This window comes from Hyperolius riggenbachi, chromosome 12 (assembly GCF_040937935.1).
Source record: "Hyperolius riggenbachi isolate aHypRig1 chromosome 12, aHypRig1.pri, whole genome shotgun sequence".
Taxonomy (NCBI): Eukaryota; Metazoa; Chordata; class Amphibia; order Anura; family Hyperoliidae; genus Hyperolius; species Hyperolius riggenbachi.
The window spans coordinates 91,024,847-91,051,874 of NC_090657.1; the positions used below are offsets into that span (position 1 = coordinate 91,024,847).

General features: G+C 46.0%; 1 protein-coding gene and 1 long non-coding RNA gene across 10 annotated transcripts in view; one reads left to right on the plus strand and one right to left on the minus strand.

Moving 5' to 3' along the window:
• Window positions 1-27,028, minus strand: part of LOC137541048 (uncharacterized) — a 617,426-nt gene that overhangs the window by 178,341 nt on the left and 412,057 nt on the right. For 8 of the 9 annotated variants that reach the window (XR_011025074.1, XR_011025071.1, XR_011025075.1 and 5 more), the window contains one exon: window positions 6,969-7,050. The exons of the other annotated variant lie outside the window; for it this stretch is intronic. This is a non-coding gene — a long non-coding RNA (uncharacterized lncRNA). The remainder of the gene's footprint in view (window positions 1-6,968; window positions 7,051-27,028) is intronic. 9 annotated transcript variants of the gene reach the window in all.
• KCNH4 (potassium voltage-gated channel subfamily H member 4) overlaps window positions 18,680-27,028 on the plus strand; it is a 323,258-nt gene continuing 314,909 nt past the window's right edge. Inside the window, exon 1 of the mRNA XM_068262186.1 lies at window positions 18,680-18,755. Within this exon, the coding sequence (XP_068118287.1) occupies window positions 18,680-18,755 (76 nt within the window). The remainder of the gene's footprint in view (window positions 18,756-27,028) is intronic.

Below are 27,028 nucleotides of genomic sequence, written 5' to 3' on the forward strand. Positions count from 1 at the left end.
TACCATCTCTATATTTTGGGACTAGAGAACTTGGTCCTAAAAGTAAAAGAACATATGTTATTTGTGGGTGTCTCTGTTTGTGACATTTAACGGGAGGAACCTGCAAGGTGTGGGACCATACTTAACACTAAAGCGTCATTGCTTTTAACATTTGTGGACAGGCTTACCTCATGATAATACTTCTGTGCCTTTCATTCAAGCTCATATGTTGATTAAATAACGATATTTTTGAGATGTATGTGAAGATAGAGAGAGCAAACAATTGAACTATTATTGTTGATTTGTCTACCTAGAAATCCTCTGCAGGGTCTTGAATTATAAGCAGAAAGGATTTATGTTATTGCATAATTAGAAGAAAAATTGTGATGGAGGAGTCACTTCCGGGTTGGCGGCCGTACAGGCTTTAAAACAAGGGCGCACACGTCACTCCGTGTAGCCCCTGATGAGTTGCTAGGCAACGAAACGCGTAGGGCGGAGCCACGGAGTGACGCAAACACGCAGAGCAGAACGAGCGCTGGCCACCGACCTGGCGGTCTGGCGTCTCAGCGTTTTCCGAGCAGCAATTAATCAGACACTGGAGGGTGAAGTGGGTCATGGGCGGCCACCTGGAATTGATTCCTACCTAAACCTGAAGTGCTGTTACTATATGCTGGCTCAACTAGCGAACTTTTAAAGTTTTTAACTTTTTACAAAATAAATCGGATTTACACGATAGGAGGCTGGTCTTCCCATTCTTCTCTTTTCACATACTCCATACCCCAAGGACTTAACCAGATACGGACCGGAGAGGCTTGCACCTACTGAGGAGAGGCACAAGTGAGGTCGTAGGGCGACGGGGGGGGGGGGGGGGCATACACCCCGAAAGCGCTGCTAGGTCTTATCATAGACCTCACCATCCGGTGAGTAAGTCCATGAAGGGGGGAGAGATGGATGTGTGAGCTTCTAAACTGAGAGCGCAATCACATTGAACTTTATTATTTAAAGCTGGAGATAACCCAGAGCTTTGACTGCAGCACTTGGTGGAAACCTATGAGGACTTTTTAAACTGTTTATAAATTAGTACATTTTAACTGTGAATTCCTCTCTACAGGGCGAGCGCTGTTAACACTTGATTTGAATCTTTAATTAACGAGGGTGGACTTGATGAGACAAAGAGTTTCTGCTGAAAAGCAAATAGGAAGTTATTGTAGTCTTGTAGAGATATATGGAGGCTGCTATTGTCATTCCTTTTAAAAATGCACACTCACATTTCTGTAATTCTGATCTCTTTGTTAGTTTCTAGGGCAGACAAATCATGAAGTCCATCAAACTTAAGGAGACTCCATAACAAAAATTGCATCCTGTTTTTTTATCATCCTACAAGTTCAAAAAGCTATTCTAATGTGTTCTGGCTTACTGCAGCACTTTATACTATCACTGTCTCTGTAATAAATCAATGTATCTTTCCCCTGTCAGACTTGTCGGCCTTGACTTGTCGTGTCTGGAAGGCTGCCAAGTTCTTCAGTGTTGTGGTTCTGCTATGAACTCCCCCTTCCAGGCCTCTCTATGCACACTGCCTGTGTGTTATTTAGATTAGAGCAGCTTCTCTCTTCTCTCTTATCTTTTACAAGCTGGATAAATTGTCCTCTGAGCTGGCTGGGCTTTTACATACTGAGGAGTTACAGACAAAGGCAAAGCTGTTTGCAGGAAGAAACGAGCAGCCTGAAACTTCAGTGCATGAGAACAGGGGGAAAGAAACACACAAATGATCTCTTGAGATTCAAAAGGAAGGCTGTATACAGCCTGCTTGTGTATGGATGTATTTTCTATGTGTGGACATACTGTACATCAACCTACTTCCTGTTTTAGTGGCCATTTTGTGTGTTTATAAACAAACTTTTTAAAACTGTTTTTAACCACTTTTAATGCAGCGAGGCGCGGCGAAATTGTGTCAGAGAGTAATAGGAGATGTCCCCTAACGCACTGGTATGTTTACTTTTGTGCGATTTTAACAATACAGATTCTCTTTAAGATATGTTGTACAATAATAAAACGGCAAGGCTTGGTTTCCTCTTGAGCGGATGCAAAATAGGCACAGTAGCGGATGCGCTCCATTATGCATCCATATGCCGCTCGGTTCCTCTGTATTCAGCCCAGAGGCCAGCAGAAGCATGGGGCTCTCTGTAGGCTGCAGCAGGCCAATTCCTCCTAGCAACAGGGAGAATTTCCATGGGTCCACCATGAGCCAATAAGAATTCTCCCTATTACTAAGGATTCCCATTGGTCTTTTGCAGCCCAATGGAGATCCCCATGCTTCTGCCTGCTGCTGTGTACAGGTACCGAGCAGCGGTAATCAGCGGCAGGACACGTGCTCCGGAAGATGAGTCACCCTCATATTCAATATGGGGTAATGTATCCGGTTGTCTTAGTTTATCACGGACTGCACAAAATGTGTTCTGCTTACTGTAATGGATCCCACGGATTCATTGCAGAGTGGCAAGTGTGAATGGCTCCTATATATAAAATAGGAGCCGTTCACTCTCAGTTTAGCGATGAGTGGAGAACTGACACTAAATGTCCATTCTCTGCTCAAGTGGGAACACAGCCTTAATAACACACATTAAACTTAGAGGACAACTGTAGTGAGAAGGCTATGGAGGCTGCCATATTGATTTCCTTTTAAACCATACCAGTTACCTGGCAGCCTTGCTGATCGTTTTGACTGCAGTAGTATCTGAATCACAATAGAAACAAGCATGCAGCTAATCTTGTCAGATCTGACAATGTCAGAAACACCTGATATGCTGCATGCTTGTTCAGGGTCTAGGGCTAAAAGTATTAGGGCCCGTTTCCACTAGAGCGAATCCGCATGCGTTCTCTGCATGCGGATTCGCATAACCAATACAAGTGGATGGCCCTGTTTCCACTTGTCAGTTTTTTCCTGCGTTTTTCTGTGAGGGATTTTTCTGCACGGTAGAGCCTGCAGAATTCGCCTGCGTGAGGAATGCAGGCGATTCGCAGGCTATGTATTTAATAGGGAAAACGCGCATGCGTTTTTTGCCGCAATTTCGCGTGCGAATTCGCATGAAAACTAATGTAAATTGAACCAGGCAGTGACATGGTTAAATTCGCATATACCCTGCCTATGCGAAATCGCATGTGAAATCGCAGCAAAAAACGCACGCGGAATCGCATCCGCATGCGATTTCGTCAGCGGTGGAATCCCGGTGATTCGCACCGCACTAGTGGAAACGAGCCCTTAGAGGTTCAGTAGGACTGCAAGGCAACTAGTATTACTTAAAAGGAAATAAATATGGCAGCCTCCATATACCTCTCACTTGAATTGTCCTTTAACCACTTTGTCCACAGCTGCAGTATATCTATGTCAGCTGTGGCACCCTCCAAGCCACAGCCACGTAGATATACTGACCTGCTTGCAGCCCTGTTGTGCACGATCAGGTGCGCTTCAGAGCGCACCTCCTGGCACTGACAGCTGCAATACTAATTGGTGAAAGGGAAAATGTTCCCTTGTAGAAAAAAATCTAGATTTCACATAAACCCCTATTTTGAGGTCACAAAACTCTCCCTTCCTCCTTCCTCCCTTTACCCGGGAGGGAGGAGGGTCTCATCTTCCAGGGAATTGTAGAATTTCAAAAGCCAGCTTACATACCTTGGCCGGGAATTGAACCCAGGTCTTGGCCGGGAATTGAACCCAGGTCTGGTTGCTTGGTAATCAGCTCTCTTAACCGCTATACCACCACCAACACTACATGCTGAAGGCAGCCTAGCATGTACCATTATGATATATCCTAGAGAAAAATGACCTTGCTTAAAGATTTGTAGGCTTTTAAAAGCCAGCTTACATACCTTGGCCGGGAATTGAACCCAGGTCTTGGTCGGGAATTGAACCCAGGTCTGAGTGCTTGGTAGTCAGCTCTCTTAACCGCTATACCACCACCAACACTACATGCTGAAGGCAGCCTAGCATGTACCATGGTTCAATTCCTGGCCAAGGTATATAAGCTGGCTTTTGAAATTCTGCAATTCCCTGGAAGATGAGACCCTCCTCCCTCAGGGAGGAGGGAGGAAAGTAATAACAATTAGCTAGGAACAAGCCTATAAGAGCCTAACTAAACTCTCCCTAGCAGAGTCTGTCAGCAGCTGTCCCTTAACTAATTAGTGCAGGCAGACTAGTGAGTAAAACGGCACAAGGACCTTGCCTTTTATAAGGGGGAGGTGGGGCTCCAGGAGCGAGTGCAGTCTGATTGGCAACAATGTGCCTGCTGACTGTGATATAGAGGGTCAAAGGTCTGCTCAATAGAGCATTATGGGGCGAATCGAACTTCCGGAAAAGGCCGCCTGCTCTTGGCGAACGCGAACCACCGAAGTTTGCTGGCGAACCGTTCGCGACATCTCTATTGATGACGTCATCAAGCCGGGACCCGGCTATTCAGCATCACAGGGCTGCATGCAGAGCGGGGATCGGAGGCTCGGGCTGCAGGCTGATCACTGGAACAAGATAAGGTGAGTCAGGCAGCTTTCTGATCATTTTTTATAGCGATCTGGCCACCGAGGGGGCTGCCTGGATGGGGGGTGGGGCATCTGGCTGGACCTTATGGGGGTGCGTGGACCCCTGGTGGGGGGTAAAATGTGCAGCTGGGGGGGGGGATAAAATAAGAGGGGCCACATATTTTAATTGTAAGTGTAGAATTTTATACTGGGAGCAGATCTGGCTATAATGGTGGGGGGGGGGGGGGGGGGCTAATCCTGGGTGCACCCGCTAATCCTGAGGACACATCTGGCTATAATGGGGGACCACTATTCCTGGGGACACATTTGGTTATAATGAGGGGCAGCAATCCTGGGGACACATCTGTCTATCTATACTGGGAGGTGCCAAACACAGAGGACACATCGGGCTATACTGGGGGTGACATATATCGGGGACCCATCTGGCTATACAGGGGGGTTCTGATACTCGGGACACATTTTGCTATCTATACTGGGGGACATAATACTGGTGACATGTTTTTATCTCCTCTGGCACTTTTTATTTTTAAACTGGAATGGATAAAAACTGAGAAAAATGCATTTTTTTCATTTTTCCCCTCTTTTTCCCATTAAAATGCATAGAAAACTTTTTTGGTCTAGGGACAAAATACCCGCCAATGAAAGTCTAGTTTGTCCTGAAAAAAAGGATACCTAGATCATTTAGGTGTCGTGAGTAGGGATAAAGTTATAGCTGATTGAATAGGGACATCGCTAAAACGTCAAAATTGCTCTGGTCCATAAGGGGAAAACAAGGTCTGGATGCGAAGTAATTAAAGGGCACCCAAACTGAGAAGGATATGGATTTTTCCTTTTAAAATAATACCAGTTGCCTGACTCTCCTGCTGGCCCTCTGTCTCTAATACTTTTAGCCACAGCCCCTCAATAAGCATGCAGATCAGGTGCTCTGACTGAAGTCAGACTGGATAAGCTGCATGCTTGTTTCAGGTGTGTGTTTCAGCCACTACTGCAGCCAAAGAGATCAGCAGGACTGACAAGCAACTGGTATAGTTTAAAAGGAAACATCCATATCCTTCTCAGTTAAGGTTCCCTTTAAGCTGTAAATGGGTATGCTGCCATAAGCAAAGTATATCAACATCTTTAAACATTTTTTTTTTAACATGGCTGATTTGGTCTTCAAGCTAACAAAACATGCAGTACATATGACATTTTGATAATATATATTTCCCAAACATGGGGTCACAAAACAATTACCTCTACCCAACCCTCCTGTCCTCTCTGATAGGTATTTTCCAAACTGTAGAGTCTCAACTAAACTCCAGGCCTCACAAAGAGCCCTGAAGAAGTACCAAGTTATACCATTCTGTGTATTTGGAATGTTCTTGAGGCTGTTTATATCACTCCAGGAAATGGAGGCAAGAATAAGGCAACTTCCATTTTTTGAAGAAACTTTCTTTCTCTCTTTCTTTCTTCCTTGGCGCCCCGAATGCGGCTATTAGACTGCAGTGGCACTTGATTTGGCCTGAGGAAGTGGGCTAGATCCCACGAAACGCGTTGCTTGTGCTTAAAGAGTAACTGTTAGCCCCCAAATTGAAATTTAAAACACTATTGCAATGTTTTATTTATTATATAAGTGAGCCTAAAAGCCAATGTAGAAGTTAAAAATCAATCTAATTTTGTTACTATGTAACCTTTTCCCCCAGCTCCGGACGCAAGCCGCATATCAGATACTGTAGCATGCAGAGCATGCCTATGTCTGGCCGACCCCCCTCTCCCCCCCCAGGACCAGTTGCCAATATATTCTCCCCACCGCAGCTGACCGCTCTGACACGGAGAGAGAGCGGCAGCACTTCCAGAGCAGCACCGCAGAGCAGCCGCCGCCGAGTCACATGTGAGAGAATCACATGTGAGAGAGATGCACGGCGCCGGCTGCTCTGCGGTGCTGCTCTGGAAGTGCTGCCGCTCTCTCTCCCTGTCAGAGCGGTCAGCTGTTTGTGGTGCGAATAGATCGGCACCTGGTCCTGGGGGGGGAGAGGGGGGTCGGCCAGACATAGGCATGCTCTGCATGCTACAGTATCTGATATGCGGCTTGCGTCCGGAGCTGGGGGGAAAGGTTACATAGTAACAAAATTAGATTGATTTTTAACTTCTACATTGGCTTTTTGGCTCACTTATATAATAAATAAAACATTGCAATAGTGTTTTAAATTTCAATTTGGGGGCTAACAGTTACTCTTTAATAATAAACATTTCTGCTGAGTTGTCGTCTATGAGGTAAGCCACCTTTTAGTTTTTAGTGTTTTTAACTCTTTTATACTCCATTGGGTGCCTCTTTACTCCCTTCTACATCTAGGAAATGGTGGCTGTGATAAGCTTTTATTTTCTTACCGAAGCAAGATTATTAGTACAAGCATATTACATTATTGATCAGAGCCTTATTTTGTGTTCTGTTTAGCATGCTTAAGTATAATTACACTTACACTTTAAAGATTATTTCTGAAGCTGAACTTGATGGACGCATATCTTCACTTAACTCAGCTGCATGGCTGTGCGCAATATAATCTGCCGACAGACAGGAGAGATAAAACAGATGATCTCAAATATAATCACAACTAATGCAGGTTCTGCTTTATGGGAGTCATGTTCCTTAGCAACAACTCCTGACCCAGCAAAACCGGCCATATCTAAGTAAAAAATAAAGATTACTTGTACATGACCACATTGCAGAATCACAAGATCTTGTTCCTGCTATAGACACTCCTTTTTGCACAGACCACATTCAATTTCACTAAACATTACAGCACATAGAATAGGACAGAAGTAGAGCATACTGTACATCAAAAGTTCACTGCATCACAATTCATGAATTAATTTTGTACATTGCCTTCTTTACAATGTCTGATATCCTTGCAAGTAATGTATTGCGAAAACTGCACAGCATCGTGTGAGTGTGAACAAACCCGGATTTACATCACTGGGGCCTATAGGCACAGATGTCCTAGCACCCTAGACTTTAACCTCCATGAACCTACTAGCACCCACCGAACCGCACCTCAAGTGTGCTGGCTGACCCAGTTGTTACTTCAAACCTTAGTTCCCTTGCCTGTCATAGTTAGCTACAAGTGCCCCTCAGTATTAGGTAGCCAGAGCTATCCTCAGTATTTAGTAGCTAGAGGTGCCCCTGACTGAAGGGAGATCTGGTCAGTGGAATGCAGAGACCCATCAAGATGAGTAACTTCTCATTTACACTCTGCTCAGGACTTGGCATAAGCTAGGCGGCAGGCACTTAGGGAGAGGAGTGAGGTGCTTTTCCATCTTCAGGTGCCTGTAGGCACATGTCTACTGTTCTTTATGGTAAATCCAGCCCTGAGTGTGAGGGCTAACCATACTAAAGGCATTTCTATAATAAGATATAACCCAGATTATGTCTTTAAACATCACACAGCAGAATTAAAATACATTTGAAGCTACCAAGTCATGGACCAACCTCAATGTGCTCAAAAACAGGGTTTTCTGTGAACCAAAGTTCTCTTATTTATTCTTCATACGTTATTTCTTCAAATTGTGGATATTACGTGTAGATACAACATCGGACCATCACTTAACATCTAAAAATGCCTGACACGTTTCACGGCCAAAAGCCGCTTCCTCAGAGGCACACCGTATACAAACCATCCGTGGGCCTACGACTGACTCATCACCGCAATCTGAAGTCTAGAAAAAGGCTGCCATCAGCGATGATCCCATAGCTGTATGGGCTGCAAGACCTTTTGGCTGTGAAACACGTGTCAGGCATTTTTTGATGTGAAGTGAAGGTCTGATGTTGTATCTACACGTATTATCCTCAATTTGAAGAAATAATGTATGAAGAGTAAATATGAGAACTTTGGTTCACAGAAAACCCCATTTTTGAGTTTGTTGAACAGTGGAGTATTGTATATTGAGGCGTTTGACCACACTATTTTTTATTCTGTCAGTGCAACCTCAATGTGGCCATCAATTCCTTGGTGTTTAGCTTCCCCGGTGGTATACAATGGGCAAAACATAATGTAAAGTGGGAAAACCACTTGCCGGTCAAATTTGATGGCTCTCTAGCACACGGGCCAGAGTTTCACATGTATGCTATCAGGCATGGTCGGAAGAGCCCATTTCCGTTTCCGGGACAATTCCGCATACCGTCATACCGAAATTCCGCTACCGTTTCATTCCGACGATATTCCAGAGCTGTTCCGCGGAATTCCGACGTATACGGAATTCCGTCGGAAAAATCTCTCTCTTTCTCTCTCTCTCTCTCTCCTCCTCCTCCTCCTAGAAAAAGTAGCATGAATAAGGATTTGTACTTTTTGAAAAGCATGCTTATATACCATAGCTGGGATTTGAACCCAGGACGCAGTGTGTAGTAGGTATCTGTCTTACCCTCTAGACCATGAACCACACAACATGCTAAAGCTGGCCTAGCATAAACCATACTACCATTATGATCAATTCAATAGAAAAAGTAGCATGAATAAGGATTTGTACTTTTTGAAAAGCATGCTTATATTCCGTAGCTGGGATTTGAACCCAGGACGCAGTGGGTAGTAGGCATCTGTCTAACCCTCTAGACCATGAACCACACTACATGCTAAAGCAGGCCTAGCATAAACCATACTACCATTATGATCAATTCAATAGAAAAAGTAGCATGAATAAGGATTTGTACTTTTTGAAAAGCATGCTTATATTCCATAGCTGGGATTTGAACCCAGGACGCAGTGGGTAGTAGTAGTAGTCTTACCCTCTAGACCATGAACCACACTACATGCTAAAGCTAAAGAGATTTTTTTGGGTGTCATTCCGGAAAATTCCATCGGAGTTATAACATTTCCGCGGAATTCCGTTTAAGAGGTATAGGAATTCCGTTCCGACCACCAGAATTAGCTAATTCCGGCCGGAATCATGGAATTAATAATTCCGCGGAATTTTCCGACCATCCCTATATGCTATAGAGCTTTCCTGGTCCTCTCACGGCGTCTTCGCTGCAGCACCCTTATTGCAGATATTCAACCAACCAGTCAAATACGCCTTTGAGGACCCTCAGAAGGCAGCAGATGCACTGCCCGGTGTGTGGCGGAAGCCCTGCTGCTCAGTGGCCCCACATACTTCCAAAGATGGGTGGCTTTGTATTGCGCATGTGCAAGCCTGCACAAGCATGTGGGTGGTTTCCCTGGTGCTGAGGGCACTGGGGAGGGCTGCCCACTCTTGTCCCTGAAGTGTAGCATGCGATTGGTGGTCCTGGGCGGTGGCAGCATTCAGAACCCTGATGGCATTATGTTTACAGTGGGATGCGAAAATTTGGGCAACCTTGTTAATCGGCATGATTTTCCTGTATAAATCGTTGGTTGTTACGATAAAAAATGCCAGTTAAATATATCATATACGAGACACACACAGTGATATTTGAGAAGTGAAATGAAGTTTATTGGATTTACAGAAAGTGTGCAATAATTGTTTAAACAAAATTAGGCAGGTGCATACATTTGGACACCACAAAAAAGAAATTAAAATCAGTAGTTAGTAGATCCTCTTTTTGAAGAAATGACTGCCTCTAAATGCTCCAATAGGGTTAAAATGAGAGTCTGGATTCTGGTTAAAGGTATTTTGGACCATTCCTAATTACAAAACATCTCTAGTTCATTCAGGTTTGATGGCGTCTGAGCATGGACAGCTCTCTTTAACTAACCACAGATTTTCAATTATGTTCATCAGAGGGGAGAATAGATGCAATCAATGCACTGGGGAGGTGATCGGAAGGGGTCTGAGGGGGATCTGAGGGTTTGGCCGAGTGATCAGGAGCCCACACGGGGCAAATTAGGGCCTGATCTGATGGGTAGGTGTGCTAGGGGGTGGCAGGTGGTGACAGGAGGTGATTGATGGGTGTCTCAGGGTGTGATTAGAGGGGGGAATAGATGCAAGCAATGCACTGGGGAGGTGATCAGGGGGGGTCTGAGGGCGATCTGAGGATGTGGGCGGGTAATTGGGTGCCCACAAGGGGCAGATTAGGGTCTGATCTGATGGGTAGCAGTGACAGGTGGGGACAGGGGGTGATTGATGGGTGATTGATGGGTGATCAGTGGGTGATTAGAGGGGAGAACAGATGTAAATAATGCACTGGGGAGGTGATCAGGGGGGTCTGAGGGCGATCTGAGTGATTACAGGGGAGAATAGATGTATACAGTACACAGGGGGGGGGGGGGTCTGAGGAGGATCTGAGGGTGGGGGGGGGGTGATCAGGAGCCCCCAGGGAGTAGTCTAGGACCTAATCTAAAACAAAGCGTTGGCAGATAGTGACCGGGAGTGATTGATGGGTGATTAGAGGGTGATTGGGTGCAAACAGTGGTCTGAGGGGGTGAGGGGGTGATCGGGGGGGGGGGGGGGGGAAGGAGGGTCTGAGGGGTGCTGTGGGCGATCAGGGGGTAGGGGGGGCAGGATCAGTGTGTGTGTGTTTTTACTAGAAGGGCTGCCTCCTGCCCTGGTGGTCTCTCGATCACTGGGACCGCCAGGGCAGGAGGCAGCCTGTATAATACACTTAGTTAGTTTAACAAAGTGAATTATACACTTTGTATACGGCAGATCAGGGGTTAACAACCCGTCGGCGCTGCTAATTGGCCGGCGGGTTGACGTCATGGGTGGGCAGAGCCTAATGCCGGCGGATGCGCGGAACCCCGGCTACTCAGTCCCCCAGGTACCGCCGCTGATTGGTGTTACGTGGTCCTGGGGGTGCCACTTTGCCGACGCCCATAGGTAGTGGGCGGTCGGCAAGTGGTGAAAGAGAACCAGAGACTAAGCACCCTCATGTATTTTACTATATATATCAATGGGAACATGACAGTAAACACATACCTTTGTTTCATTCTTCATGGCTAAATCTGCCTGTTATCAGCCCTGAAGATCCCCCGACTGAGCATTCAGTCTAGCTTTGCCCGGAATGACTATAGCTGAGTCAGTCTTCTGTGATGTCTTTTCAAGCCCAAGTCTGCCCCCTTGTGGCTCTGCTTTCCTGCTATTTATCCTTGAAGCAGCAAAACAGAGCCACAAGGGGGCAGGTTTGGGCTTGAAAAGACATCACAGAAGACTGACTCAGCTATAATCATTCCAGGCAAAGCTAGACTGAATGCTCAGTCGGGGATTCTTATCAGGGCTGATAACAGGCAGATTTAGCAGAGAAGAATGAAACAGAGAGCAGGGTAGGTGTTTACTGTCATGTTCCCATTGATATACTGTATATGGTAAAAAACATGAGGGTGCTTCGTCTCTGGTTCTCTTTAAATACTTTTTTCTTATAATTGTATTCACCTATGTATGTAGGTCAGGGGTCAATGAGCTTACCAAGCCAATTTTAGTTCCAATAATTAGATCTAAAGGTTTTGGAATCAATAAAATGAAAACAGTGCCCAAAGTTATGCACCTGTCTAATTTTGTTTAAACAATTATTACACACTTTCTGTAAATCCAGTAAACTTCATTTCACTACTCAAATATCACTGTGTGTGTCTCCTATATGATATATTTAACTGGCATTTTTTTATCGTAACAACCAACGATTTATACAGGAAAATCATGATGATTGACAAGGTTGCCCAAATTTTCGCATCCCACTGTATTATGTTTCTTTAAAGGATAAATGGATTTACAGTATAGTATTAAGTTTGTCCTAAGCAGAGATGGGACAGATCCAATATTTTCTCGAATCCAAATACTAAAAGGTTCTTGAAGTTCTTGAACCTCTCAAATGTTCAATCTTACAAGTCCTTTCTACAAGAATAAATCTTTGCTGTAAGTGCAGGGAAAAAAGTGTCCCAAATGGGTACCTGCCTCGGTAGAGGGAAGCCTCTGGATCAGGGGTGTAACTAGACTTAATAACTCCCCCCCCCCCCCTGCAAAAATGATAGCATGGGGTCCCCTTTGTCCCCAAATCCCACGGGATTGGAAGCCGGCGAATGGCAGCAGAGAGTGTTCTGCTGTGAAGAAGCCTCTGAAAGCAGGACAAAATTACACAAGTTCCTGCACACAGTTTTTGTGAGCGAATGGGAAGTTTTCGTTGCTAATTGGCTGCCCTTGAGGTTGGAGAGAGGGAGGTGGATGGATCCCCAAAGCCTCTGGGCCCCCCTGCGATGGCAGCGGTCACAGGGGTGTCCTGGCTCCTACAGAAGCTTCCCTTGTACCCTTCCACTTCACCATTCCAGCGATGGGAGCCTGAACCTTGTTGCAAGGGCTTTGTCAAGTGGTGGGCACAGCCATGCTCCAGTCCATGAATGAGTGCGACAGGATGCCTCCTACAAAGCCTTTGCTTTTTCTGCTGAGCCTGAGAAACTCCATGCTACTGCACTGGACCCTTTGCAGCCCCGCTCTAGTCCATGAACAAGCACTGTTGCGGACTTCCAGAGGGTCCAGCGCTTGAGGTCGGAAGGAGAACGTGGGAAGCCGCTGGAGGATCCAGAGGCTTCACTCTACTCTTTTCTCCCCTGGAGCACACAGGTTTGCTTTAAGAATAACAAGTTCAACTTCTAATAAAGTGTTTAACACAGAAAAAGACATTTCTTTCCCCTAAACAATACCAGTTTCCTGGCTGTCCAGCTGATCGTCTGCCTCTAATCAGTGGCGGACACAGCCAGCAGTGGGCCCCTGTGCAAAATATCAATTGTGGGCCCCCCTGACCTGCGGCGCGGGAAAAAAAATGGGCGTGGCGATAACCTAAAAATGGGTGCGGATAGAACCTGCGGCAAAAAATGGGCGTGGCAATGACCGGATAAGGGCGGAGCTAACTGTAATTTAAAGTGATCCCGGGGTGAGAGTGATATGGAGGCTGCCATATTTATTTCCTTTTAAACAATACTAGTTGCCTGGCGGCCCTGCTGATCTATTTGGCTGCAGTAATAAACTGAATTACACCAGCAACAAGCATGCAGCTTAATCTTCTCAGTTCTGACAATATTGTCAGAAACCCCTGACCTGCTGCATGCTTGTTCAGGGTCTATGGTTGAAAGAATAAGAGGCAGAGGACCAGAACGGCAACCAGGCAACTGGTATTGCTTAAAAGGAGAGAAATATGGCAGCCTCAATATTATTCTCACCTCAGGTTCCCTTGAAAACTGCAACGCAAACACAGTGGGCCCAAGTTTTGGTGACTATTTCCCCAGAAAATTCACATAATTGTGCAGGTTTTCTCAAGAAAATACACATAATGTGAACAGATTTGCCCAGAAAATACATTCAATCATGTCGACAGATTTGCCCAGAAAATACATTCAATCATGTCGGCAGATATGCCCAGAAAATACGTGCAATCATGTCGGCAGATATGTCCAGAAAATACGTGCAATGATGTCGGCAGATATGCCCAGAAAATACGTGCAATGATGTCGGCAGATATGCCCAGAAAATACGTGCAATGATGTCGGCAGATATGCCCAGAAAATACGTGCAATGATGTCGGCAGATATGCCCAGAAAATACGTGCAATCATGTCGGCATATATGCCCAGAAAATACGTGCAATCATGTCGGCAGATATGCCCAGAAAATACGTGCAATCATGTCGGCAGATATGTCCAGAAAATACGTGCAATCATGTCGGCAGATATGCCCAGAAAATACGTGCAATCATGTCGGCAGATTTGCCCAGAAAATACGTGCAATCATGTCGGCAGATTTGGCCAGAAAACACATGCAATCATGTAGCAAATTTGCCCAGAACATACATCCAATCATGTGGCAGACCTGCCCAGAACATACACGCAATCATGTGGCAGACCTGCCCAGAACATACACCTGCTAAAATAAATAATAAAAAAACCATTTACTCACCTGCAGCAGCAGACCTCCTGTCCCAGCCTCCATCCGGCGCGCAGCTCCCATGGGTGGTTGGGTGGATAGGTAGCCTGGTGGGTGAGTGGGTAGGTAGCCTGGTGGGTAGGTAGCCTGGTGGGTAGGTAGGTAGGCAGCCGGGTGGGTAGGTAGGTAGCCCTTAGCCGGGTGGGTAGGTAGCCTGGTGGGTGGCTGGGTAGCCGGGTGGGTGGGTAGCCTGGTGGGTGGCTGGGTAGGCGGGTGGGTAGGTAGCCTGGTGGGTGGGTAGGTGGGTGGGTAGGTAGCCGGGTGGGTGGTTAGGTAGGTAGCCGGGTGGGTAGGTAGGTAGGAAGCCTGGTGGGTGGGTAGGTAGCCAGGTGGGTAGGTAGGAAGCCTGGTGGGTGGTTAGGTAGCCGGGTGGGTAGGTAGGTAGCCGGGTGGGTGGTTAGGTAGGTAGCCGGGTGGGTAGGTAGGTAGGAAGCCTGGTGGGTGGGTAGGTAGCCGGGTGGGTAGGTAGGAAGCCTGGTGGGTAGGTAGGTAGCCGGGTAGGTAGGTAGCCTGGTGGGTAGGTAGCCTGGTGGGTGGGTAGGTAGCCGGGTGGGTGGTTAGGTAGGTAGCCGGGTGGGTAGGTAGGTAGCCAGGTGGGTGGTTAGGTAGGTAGCCGGGTGGGTAGGTAGGTAGGAAGCCTGGTGGGTGGGTAGGTAGCCGGGTGGGTAGGTAGGAAGCCTGGTGGGTGGTTAGGTAGCCGGGTGGGTAGGTAGGTAGCCGGGTGGGTAGGTAGCCGGGTGGGTGGTTAGGTAGGTAGCCGGGTGGGTAGGTAGGTAGCCAGGTGGGTGGTTAGGTAGGTAGCCGGGTGGGTAGGTAGGTAGGAAGCCTGGTGGGTGGTTAGGTAGCCGGGTGGGTAGGTAGGTAGGAAGCCTGGTGGGTGGGTAGGTAGCCAGGTGGGTAGGTGGTTAGGTAGCCGGGTGGGTAGGTAGGTAGGTAGCCGGGTGGGTAGGTAGCCGGGTGGGTGGGTAGGTAGGTAGCCGGGTGGGTAGGTAGGTAGCCAGGTGGGTGGTTAGGTAGGTAGCCAGGTGGGTAGGTAGGTAGGAAGCCTGGTGGGTGGTTAGGTAGCCGGGTGGGTAGGTAGGTAGGTAGGAAGCCTGGTGGGTGGGTAGGTAGCCGGGTGGGTAGGTAGGAAGCCTGGTGGGTGGGTAGGTAGCCGGGTGGGTAGGTAGCCGGGTGGGTGGGTAGGTAGCCCGGTGGGTAGGTAGGTAGGAAGCCAGGTGGGTGGTTAGGTAGCCGGGTGGGTAGGTAGGAAGGAAGCCGGGTGGGTAGGCAGGTAGCCCTTTGAGTATCCGGGTGGGGGGCCCGACTCCCATCCTCCCTCCCTTCCTCACCTCGGAGGGCCCCCCTCCCGATATGCGCGGCGGAAGAGCGAGCGAGCGGCAAATGCAGTAAGTCTTCAGGGCTCCAGGCAGACGCTAGAGGCCCAGCCGCTTGGTCTCCAATATGTCGCCAACTCTGTTGACATATTGGAGACCAAGCGGCTGCCGGCGGAGCCCTCTAGCGTCTGCCTGGAGACCCGGATTTGCCGCTCGCCGCACATACCGGGAGGGGGGCCCCCCGAGGTGTTATAGGAGTCGGGGCCCCCAGGGGGAAAATAAAATAAAAAAAAAAAAAAAATATATATATATATATATATATATATATTAAAAAAAAAAACTTAATGGGCCCCTGAAGAAAACGGAACTTCAGGGGCCCTCGTGCGGCGGCACAGCCTGCACGGCCGTATGTCCGCCACTGCCTCTAATACTTTAGCCATAGACGCAGAACAAGCGAGCAGCAGATCAGATGTCTCGAAGTTTCACTGGATTTTCCACATCATGCTTGCTTCAGTTGGGTGATTCAGACACTAAGATGCAGGAAAGATTAATAGGACACCAGCCAACTGGTATTGTTTAAAAAGGATATCCCTCTCAGTTCAGGAGTCATTTCAGTGAAGATATATTTCTATTTATGTCCCTTTTACACTTGAATTGGATTCCTGCATTGCGTTACCCTGTTTTACTGCAATTTTATTATATATATTTTTTGTATCTTTACAACAAATGAAAAGATTGGATTCCAAGTCACAGTGTTCGTCAATCATTTGCTGCTGGTACTGGCTTTTCTTGTCGTTCACGCAAATGCCGCGCTCAATTCCATCATCTCATTTATGTACTGGACGCTACATGTACCTACATTCAGTGCTTACATGTCCCCCTGCAGGGGTCAAAACACGACGCAACAACTAAATGCCGGGAGAGCTACTGATTGTGGGCAAATGTTTTTCTACTCAGTAGCATCCAACTCGAAACATGTGATGCGACTTTTCGCCACTGCTGCGATCTTATCGCAATACAACATGCATATTGTGAATAAAGTCTTACACCGTGTGTCTGATGAAGGCGTAAGCATGCCGAAACACGTCATGATGCTGCAAGCACTGTGAAAGAGGACCCCAAGATCCCACCCCAAATGTCTGAGATCCATCTGGACATCCCTACTACTGGCCACAGCATTGGACTGGAGAGATGAGAGGGAGAAAGGGAATCCTCATAGCCCGGATGTTGGGCAATATGCTTTTATAGCATTTACATCTTGTAAGTGCAATTTTTACTCTTTTTAAAAGTAATAAAACGTTAATGCACCATAGAGCGTTCCTGCCTTATCTTGTTTTTCAGTTTCACCCATCCCATGAGTATTGGAGCTTGCTAATTGGTGTCATCTTTTGGAGTATTATCTCTGGTATCCTACGCTCAGTTGGAGCGATGTTTTAGTTGTGGAAGTTGTACATAGATTTTCTGGATAGCCTGTGTGATAATGTACACGTTACATAGCAATTTTTTGTCCGTGAAAAATAACAGACACATTTTAATGTGCAGAGAGTGCATGGCATTATGCGAGTGTCATGGCAAGCATATAATGTGAACTTACTATTCACATTACATAATGCGTGCACAAACCCAACTTCGTGCACGCGTTACGACCTACGGCGCGACGGTAGGAAGTTGTGTTTCAACCCTGTTCAGCAGTGTTATTTCTAATTTACCTGATGGGACAACGTACAACGTAACACTCTGGAACACTTTGTCTAATGTGAAAGGTAACATGGAAGTCAATTGACTTTCATGTTACGCCACTTACCGGATCCTAGGAGCGATCTGCGTGTTGCACGGATCAGCTCCTAGTGTGAAAGAGCCCCTATTGTTAAAGAGCACTTTTACTTAAAGGATAACTTAGAGCAACATAAAATTAAAAACTTCACAAGTACGTAGTGCGCCTGTGCAGAGCGCTGTGGGCACGCCAACCAGGATGTGTGTCACCAGGCAGCGCCTGCGCAGTCAGCTGCAGCCACCCCAACCAGGAAGTACGTTCGGGAGTTGGTAGGCTGTACCAGAGGGAAAGGGAGGAGTGGTGGGCATGAGGTGAGCCCACTAAGCATACATTTTATGTTGCGCTAAGCTATCTTTATCTATCGTAACATGGTCACTTTAAGAGCCATTTCTACAAACTGAATCAACTTGCTTTTTTTTGTTAAAAAAAGCTCAGAGCAATTTGCACATTTTGTTATCCTATTATTTATTCCAGATATAATGACACCCTAAGAGCACAGCTAAAGTATAAATATTTCCATGCTTCGCTTTGTAAGGTATTCACAACAGCTGCTAAGTTCTGACACACCGTGGATAATGTATTATAGCTCCTATCGTTTTAAGCCAAACTTCAGTTTTGAACATTAAGCAGCATGGAAGGCTTGTATAATGCTACTCTCCTACTGTGCCTGAGTAATGCTGATTATATTATTCACATCAAAGTTCAAGCATTGTTGGTGTGAATAAAGAGACAGCATGAATGAAGCAGAGGTGAATGCATGCAGAGCCAGGGGAGTGTGCTCTATGGATAGAGGTGTGTTGGTAAACAGGAGGAGGGAGGCAGGGACCAGCCATAGAGGATCAGGGGACCGTGTGAGTTAGAAGGCAGGTACATGTAGGGGACAGCTTAATACGGGAGGGGGAAGGAGAGAGAAAGAGAGAATACGGATGGGAGGAGAGAGGGATAGAAAGAGACACACACTCTGGGGAGGAGAGGGAGAGAAAGAGGCAGCGGACACAATTAATGATAACAATGACAGCCACTGCTTGTGTTATGATTGTCTGTGCAATGAAACAGATGGCCGTCTAGAGGAGGAATAAGGACATGATGCCTTAGCAGCATCCTCCGGCTTTGGACGGGGTACCACAGGAGGAGACGGGAGTCTTGGCTACTTTGTGGCATCCTCTCAATACCGATGCGGCGTCTCGGCAGGATTCTTGATAAGGAAAGAGCATCAAGGAGGTTGAAAGATGCCTGTGATGAAAGGTTTGCTCGCTCCGCAGAACACTTTCCTGGATACCATCGCTACCAGATTTGATGGGACTCGTACGTACCTAGTATTTATCTCTTTTCAACAATAGATTTGTATTAACAAGACAGCAAAGTACAACCACAAGTGCTTTACAATCAACTGTAAGATAGTATTTATCTCTGTCTGTCGTGCTCAGATCTGAGTCCTACTACAGAAATTGTTTGCTGCTGCTAGATTCTGTGCCACTACATCACTTGCTTTACTTGCAGTAGTTATCTGTGATTGATTTTTGTTTTTGGTTGCAACCCACTGAAACTTCCAGGAGGGAAACATGTCATTTGTGGTCTTTGGTAGCAATGTCTTTTGAGTTGTGTTGATACAGTAAGATGTTAGGACTGCAGAACTTCATAAAGTAGCCACAGAGCAAATATGATGTGCAAAGTAGTATCATGCCCCTGGGCACCTATACTCAGGGCCGGCACTACCATAGGGTCAAAGGGGGCAATTGTCCCAGGGCCCCATCATTCATAGGGGCCCCCAAGTGTCCCCATCACCGCACACTCCCTTCCCCCTCCCCCCCCCCCCCCGCAGCATTTTGGAAGCAGTGGGGAGAGGCACACACTCACCTTGACTGAGTTCAGGGGTCTCCCATGTTACTTTTGCCCCAGGGCGCCACTGTAGCTAGTATGACCTTGCCTATACACATGAGTATAGGTGCCCTATGAGTATAAGATTTCACTTCTCATCTGAAAGATATTTGATTGGTTGCTGTGAGTTAATTGGCTGCCCTTTGCTCCTTTATATGAGTTGCTTATAATTCCTACCCTCTTAGAAAAAAAATAGTGTGAAAAAAAAAGTTGAATAGAATATTTAGTTGGTGGTATTAGTATCTGGATCTTGGTCCTTTATATCATTAAAGGATCACTGAAGTTAGAAGAATATGGAGGCTTCCATATTTAATTCCTTTTAAACAATACCAGCTGCCTGGAAGCCCTCTTGGTCTATTTGGCTGCATTAGTGTCTATATAACACTAGAAATAAGCATGCAGCTAATCTAGTCAGTTCTGACACTATTGTCAGCAACACCTGATCTGCTGCATACTTGTTCAGGGTCTGTGGCTAAAGATATTAGCGGTAGTAGATCAGCAGGATAGCCAGGCAACTGGTGTTATTTACAGTTGTCCTTTAGATGACAACAGACACAATGTCTGGGAGAAATGTAATGCTTTGTGTTGGATTACATAGAGCTGTAGGTGCCCATATAAAGCCCAGCTGGAAGATTGGGTATAGCTAGTATTCCTAATGCAATGTGATTGCAGCTCCAGCACACACTGTGTTTTGAGCTGTGTTTGGTCTCAATCATCCAGAGCAATCAGGAATTAAGTTAATGTGGAATAGAACAGGTGGCATTTGGGAAAACGCAGTGTTAGCCAAACACAATTCTGAGTGCAGTTTAAATAGAGGTCAAGGCTCGGTTCACATCAAGCTGGATCACAAACAGCCCATTTGGAGCAGACAGTGCAGTGTCCACTCTGATGGTACAGAGCATTTCCACCACAGGCTTCAAAAGGAAACGCATCCGCTGTCTAGAGAAATCGTGCAGGTCAGATTTTTGGTTGTCGGTTACTCTGCTGCGGGCTGAAAAGTGTGAACGGATCATAAATAAGTTAAAGGACAACTGAAGTGAGAGGTATAATGAGGCTGCCATATTTATTGCCTTTGAAGCTACTAGTTGCCTACGTAATTTGTACGCCGTCGGTGAGTTGGGCACAGGGAGAGCAAATGACAGCTCTCCCGGCTTCCACTAAACTCCTGGCGTTAAATACTATTCCCCCTACGAGTTGCCCTGAATTACCCTTACGCGCCCCTCCAGCATTACATTGCTGCTATGGGGCGCCTGGTTTTGCCGCCCGGCGATGAGCGACGTACGCCGAAACCACCTGCTTCATACCAGTTGCCTGGCAGTCCTGCTGATCCTCTGCCTCTAATTCTTTCAGCCATGGACCCTGAACAAGCATGCAGCATATCTGATGTTCCTGACACAACTGTCAGATCTGACAAGATTAGCTGCATGCTTGTTTCTGGTGTGATTCTGACACTACTGCAGCCAAATAGATCAGCAAGGCTATCAGGCAACTGGTATTGCCTAAAAGGAAATAAATATGGCAGCCTCCATATACTTCTCACTACAGTTTTCCTTTAATTAACAGGATCCATTCCACTGTCCATTGTTGTGTTTTGCTGCGATCCGGCAAAATGGGCATAATGGCCTCAATTCACTAAGCTTATCTCCCGTCTTTCTATAGTTATCACCATGGTGACGAGGCAAGTAGTATTTAGAAAACATTTTACCTCAGGAAAACCTAAAGTTAACTCTTCTGTCTTTAAGTTAACTCTTCAATCCTTAAAATAACTCCAGAATTCTAAAGTTAAAGACAGCCTGTTAATTAACTGTGTGTGAAAAGAACTACAGAGGAGGTAACTTAACTACAGAGGAGGTAACTTAACTACAGAGGAGGTAACGTAACTACAGAGGAGGTAACTTAACTAAAGAGGAGGTAACTTAACTACAGAGGAGGTAAGTTAACTACAGAGGAGGTAACGTAAGGAATGAAGAGATAAAATAACTCTCTCACTGTGTGGTGGTAAGTTTACTCTTGCTTTATTATCTCCAGCATGATCTTAGTGAATTGAGACCAATGTGTCTACTTTGCATACAGGACTGGGACCCACAAGGGGTGCTTTGGCAGCACTTGCTGATTGGCGGCAATCAACAAATCGCTCTTCCAGTGGATCAGAATGGAAGTGGTTACACTAACAGTGCTGTGATCATGGAGCGATCGGAAAATGCTGCTTGCAGCAGTTTGGTAGCAATACCAGAGCAATGGTCCTTACACTGCTCTGTAGCTTGGTTCACACTACAAGCACTTTTGAGCATTTTTCCGATCTCCGGCAATTCCAGCTAATGTAATCCTATTGCAGTGGTCCCACTTGCGTGATTTGAGTTTTGCAAAAGTGCTGTCTGCAGCGTTTTTCAGTGAACCTGCTTGTGTTTGGAGTATAAGTTCTCATTCACAATTCAAACCCTGCATTTAAATTATGTTCAGAATGCTGTAGAAACATAGTTCAGATGTTAAAACAAAGGCTGTACACTAGCGCTGATACGCTCATCCATAGAATGAAGGAGATAGGAGACTGGCCACAGTCACTGCTACTTTTCCTGGCTTCTCACTGAAATCAGAGTTGTCCTTGCCATTCCCCTTTGGAAAGTGTGACTTGTGTACAGATGTACATGGCATGGTCTATGGCGCAGAGCAGGGTATGCAATTACTGCCCAGCACCACAGCTGCATACACCCACAGTATCCGTGTTAATGAGACATAAATGGGTCACTTATAAGCCATGTGGTGTTTCTCATGCATTACCCATCTCGTCACACAATGTGCACACAGGGCGTCAGGTGCTCTAGTTGAATGGTGTCTGTCATTTTTGGGGGGGAACGAGAGCCAATCTGGCCGCAAGATGCAAAGGAGGTCAGTTATTCAAGGTCAGGGCTTGTTGGCGGTGACCATCTAGCTATGGTGAACTGGGAGACAATGCCTCACCCCCTTCAGTGCCTCAACTATCACGGTGTCACATGCATTAACCCCACTGCTGTAGTTCCTGTCAGGTCTTCAGCACATCACGGTGTGCTGAGGTATCAGGTGCCTGCGAAGTGGCGCGCTGCTTATTTAGGATAGAAGAGCTCTTGTCTTAGCGGAAGCCTGATAGTTAATAACAGGGCTGTTAATAGGTATGTGCAGAGGAGATGGGTCTTTTGTTCTGTGCAGTGGGGAAGCCAGAGCGTGCTGTGCAGCAGATGGTACACTCTATGCTTATAACACACACATCCTCAACCTGCTTGTAATCTACAGATCTGCATTACAGCATCTCATACCCGGTGACAGAGCTGTGCAAGGATCCCATTAAACCTGCGGGGACTCATTATTTCTAATAGAAGGGATCCTGTGAAAGTCCTCTGGAGCAAATCAGTCCCTGCAGAGTGGTCCTGTGAAAGTGCAGGAATAGGGAAACTGGTGATGCTTTATCGACAGAGATATGCTAACCCTAGCCTGTGTATAATTCAATACATCCCGTCAGGTTGTAAGGCTAAGATCGCACTAGGAGCCTGATTCCCAAAAGCACGTTAAAGGGACCCTAAGCAAAGGCATAAAATTAGGATCTGAATTTAGAGCTGGTCCACACTAGGTCCGGAAACGTATCCGCGGCTGCGTTTTTCAAACCTGATGAAAAACGGAGTCCCGGATACTAATGTTGAAAATAGCAGCCAGCCTCACCCAAGTAAAAAACGGATCCGTCTGCGTTTGCGGGGATCCGTTTTCAAAACCTGAACGGAAGGTCCGGATCTGCTGCATTTTCACGCAACGGATCAGGACCACGGATACACGCAGGGGGTAGTGAAAACAATGAGAAAACGCATCTCCAGCTCCACAGGCAAAAAACGGATGTTAAAACGGATAGCCTGAGCTTTATGATTGGCCCAAAAAAATCCTCCCACTCCTTCCTAATGATGGAGACGTTTTCTGTCAGGGAAAAACCTGAACGGAAACTGATGCAAAACTGATGCACTTTCATCAGTTTGCAGTACGGTGGGTACTTCCCCTGATCCGGACTGCAGTGTCCGTCCTGCAACTGTGTCTAGTGTGGACCAGCTTTTACCTGGGGCTGAGAACGCCAAAGCCAGTAACAATAATGCCTGATCTAACAAAATTCTCTGGAAGGAGAGTTGTGTATAGCTGAACAGCCTAGGCTACACATCACTGGGAGGAAGGGCAACGTTCCAACTTACAGCAATACAGTATATAGCTATAAGTGTTTTTGATGCTGAAACCAGGAAAATTACCATAAAAGTGAATAGCCTGAATAATGTACAGTACTGCATTCAACTATTGAGTATGTGCACGATCTGCACATAGTTTGTATGTTCTCCTCGTGTCTGGGTGGGTCTCATGCCAAAAACCTACAGATAAGTAAATTGGCTACCCCCTAATTTGGCCCTGGACTAGGATACATACACTATACGATACATACATAGACATAAGACTATGGTAGGGATTAGATTGTGAGCCCCTCTGGGACGGTTATTGACAAAACAATATACTCTGTACAGCGTTGCGGAAAGATGTCAATGCTATATAAATACTAAATAATAATAGTGCTTCTTTATCTGAAAGATCTTTATTCTTTTTGGAGGATAGTGCTGCCGTCGATGTTGTGTACAAAGAAATGTATTTTTTAAAAACATTGTTGTGCAAGGCAAAGTGTGCGCTATAGACATGTGGTCTTCCTGTTGGAAGTTCCACAAATGCCTTTTGTGTAACAGTGTGTCCAGCATTAAGGTCACCCACAAAGGCCTCAATTCACTAAGCAGTTTAGACGAGTCTACTGATAGTTTTTAGTCTACTGACGGTTTGGTCAGTTGCATCAAAGGGGAATTCACTATTACCAAATGTTTTAGACCTGTTTTTAGACCTGGTCTAAACCATTTGGTAATTAGGTCGGTAAAGCAGGGGAAATGATCAAAATATGCAATTCATAAATGAGTAGCTATGACTGACATCCTTCTCCTTTAATGAGCTCTCCTCTGAATACAATTATACTCCTGCATAATTAATTCAAAAGGTTCCATACTCACATCTGAAATACCTCACAGAATTACTTTACCGACAGAATCTCTGTCAGAAAAAGTGGGCGTGGTTACTCCTTGTTTGCCTTTGTGAATTGTGTAATTAATGAATGTTTTAGACCAGGTCTAAAAACAGGTCTAACACATTACACCAAACCATCAGTAGACTAAAAACCATCTGTAGACTAGTCTAAACTGCTTAGTGAATTGAGGCCAAAGTGGTAGAATGAAGGGTTTGTGTATTTTGCATGTCACAAGCTTCAGAAACTGACCCTTCCTAACCATTTTATATCCTCACCTTTCTTTATTTAAAGGTGACGTGTGACATGATGGTATAAACATGTGTATGTACAGTGCAAAACATATAAATAACCAGGCTGTTTTACTTGTATTTTTCTGCATGAAAGAGTTAATTTCTAGGCATGGAACTGGCAGCTTCTGCCTTGTCGGAAATATAGTAAACCTCACTGATAAGCAGATTATAGCCATCAAAGTTTTCCTGGCAAAATACAACTTCTAAGAGCAGGAGGAGATAAAAAAAGGGTCAATAGTTCATGCAATTTAACTCTGGGACACTTATTAGACTGCCACTGAGCAGAGGGAACAAAACATTCAATCTACTTTGTAAATATTTAAATGTAAAATAAAACCATGGGATATCTAAAAACAAGTTGTTTTAGGAGTAGGAGGATAAATACAATTGTTTATTTTATCAGTATATTTTCACCTCAAGTTCACTTAAAAGAAAAAAAAATGCAAATTGTCCATCAAACATGCGTTTTGCTCTCCATGCTATTTTATTGCATTTGGCTGCTGTGGTTACCCTTAGTAAGCCTGAACAAACCACATTAGTCTTTCCCACTTAAACAATAGAGTTGGGCCGAACCTCCGATTTTAGGTTCGCGAACCGGGTTCGCGAACTTCCGCGGAAGGTTCGGTTCGCGTTAAAGTTCGCGAACCGCAATAGACTTCAATGGGGATGCGAACTTTGAAAAAAAAAAATTTATGCTGGCCACAAAAGTGATGGAAAAGATGTTTCAAGGGGTCTAACACCTGGAGGGGGGCATGGCGGAGTGGGATACACGCCAAAAGTCCCCGGGAAAAATCTGGATTTGACGCAAAGCAGCGTTTTAAGGGCAGAAATCATATTGAATGCTAAATGACAGGCCTAAAGTGCTTTAAAACATCTTGCATGTGTATTCATCAATCAGGTAGTGTAATTAAGGTACTGCTTCACACTGACACATTAAACTGTTCACTGAACAGAACAGGTATACAGTGGCGGGTTCACTGAACAGAACAGGTATGCAGTGGCGGGTTCACTGAACAGAACAGGTATACAGTGGCGGGTTCACTGAACAGAACAGGTATGCAGTGGCGGGTTCACTGAACAGAACAGGTATACAGTGGCGGGTTCACTGAACAGAACAGGTATACAGTGGCGGGTTCACTGAACAGAACAGGTATGCAGTGGCGGGTTCACTGAACAGAACAAGTATACAGTGGCGGGTTCACTGAACAGAACAGGTATGCAGTGGCGGGTTCACTGAACAGAACAGGTATGCAGTGGCGGGTTCACTGAACAGAACAGGTATACAGTGGCGGGTTCACTGAACAGAACAGGTATGCAGTGGCGGGTTCACTGAACAGAACAGGTATACAGTGGCAGGTTCACTGAACAGAACAGGTATACAGTGGCGGGTTCACTGAACAGTACAGGTATGCAGTGGCAGGTTCACTGAACAGGTTTGCAGTGGTGGGTTCACAGTACAGGTATGCAGTGGTGGGTTCACAGAACAGGTATGCAGTGGTGGGTTCACTGAACAGGTATGCAGTGGTGGGTTCACAGAACAGGTATGCAGTGGCGGGTTCACTGAACAGGTATGCAGTGGTGGGTTCACAGAACAGGTATGCAGTGGTGGGTTCACAGAACAGGTATGCAGCCAGGGACAAGCTAAGCCTAACTAATCTTTCCCTATGAGAGAGAGTCTGCAGCAGCTCGCCCTACTCTCACTAACGCAGGCACACGAGTGACCGTAATGGTCGCCGCTGCCTGCCTTTTAGTAGGGGGGAGTGGCTCCAGGGGCTAGTGTAGCCTAATTGGCTACACTGTGCCTGCTGACTGTGATGTAGAGGGTCAAAGTTGACCCTCCATGGTGCATTATGGGGCAAACCGAACTTCCGCAAAGGTTCGCCTGCGGGACGCGAACGCGAACCACGGAAGTTCGCATGGAACCGTTCGCAGGCGAACCGTTCGGCCCAACTCTATTAAACAACTGGCTGTCAGAAAGTCTGATTCTGGGCCTTCTGAATCCCAAACATTTTGCCCTGTTAGAACTGAACAGAGGCGAATTCAAGCAACACTAGCACTAAACACCATATCATCACTCTAAAGTGAACCATGTTGAATGCACACTAGCACAACATAACCTAACTGCAGACTGGCACGTTAAGAAATGGATTCCAATCAAAGGTTGCACATAATGTTCCTGTTCCTGCAGCAGTCATTCAAGGACACGCACGTCAGAGCCTTTAGACCCTACAGAGCCTACAGAGCTCCCCGCAAACTGTGCTGAGTAGGCAGATTTTTGCGAGTGGGGGAAGCAGGGAATTCTGGCTGGAATTATTATTATGTAGTATTTTAGAATTACTTCTGTGTAG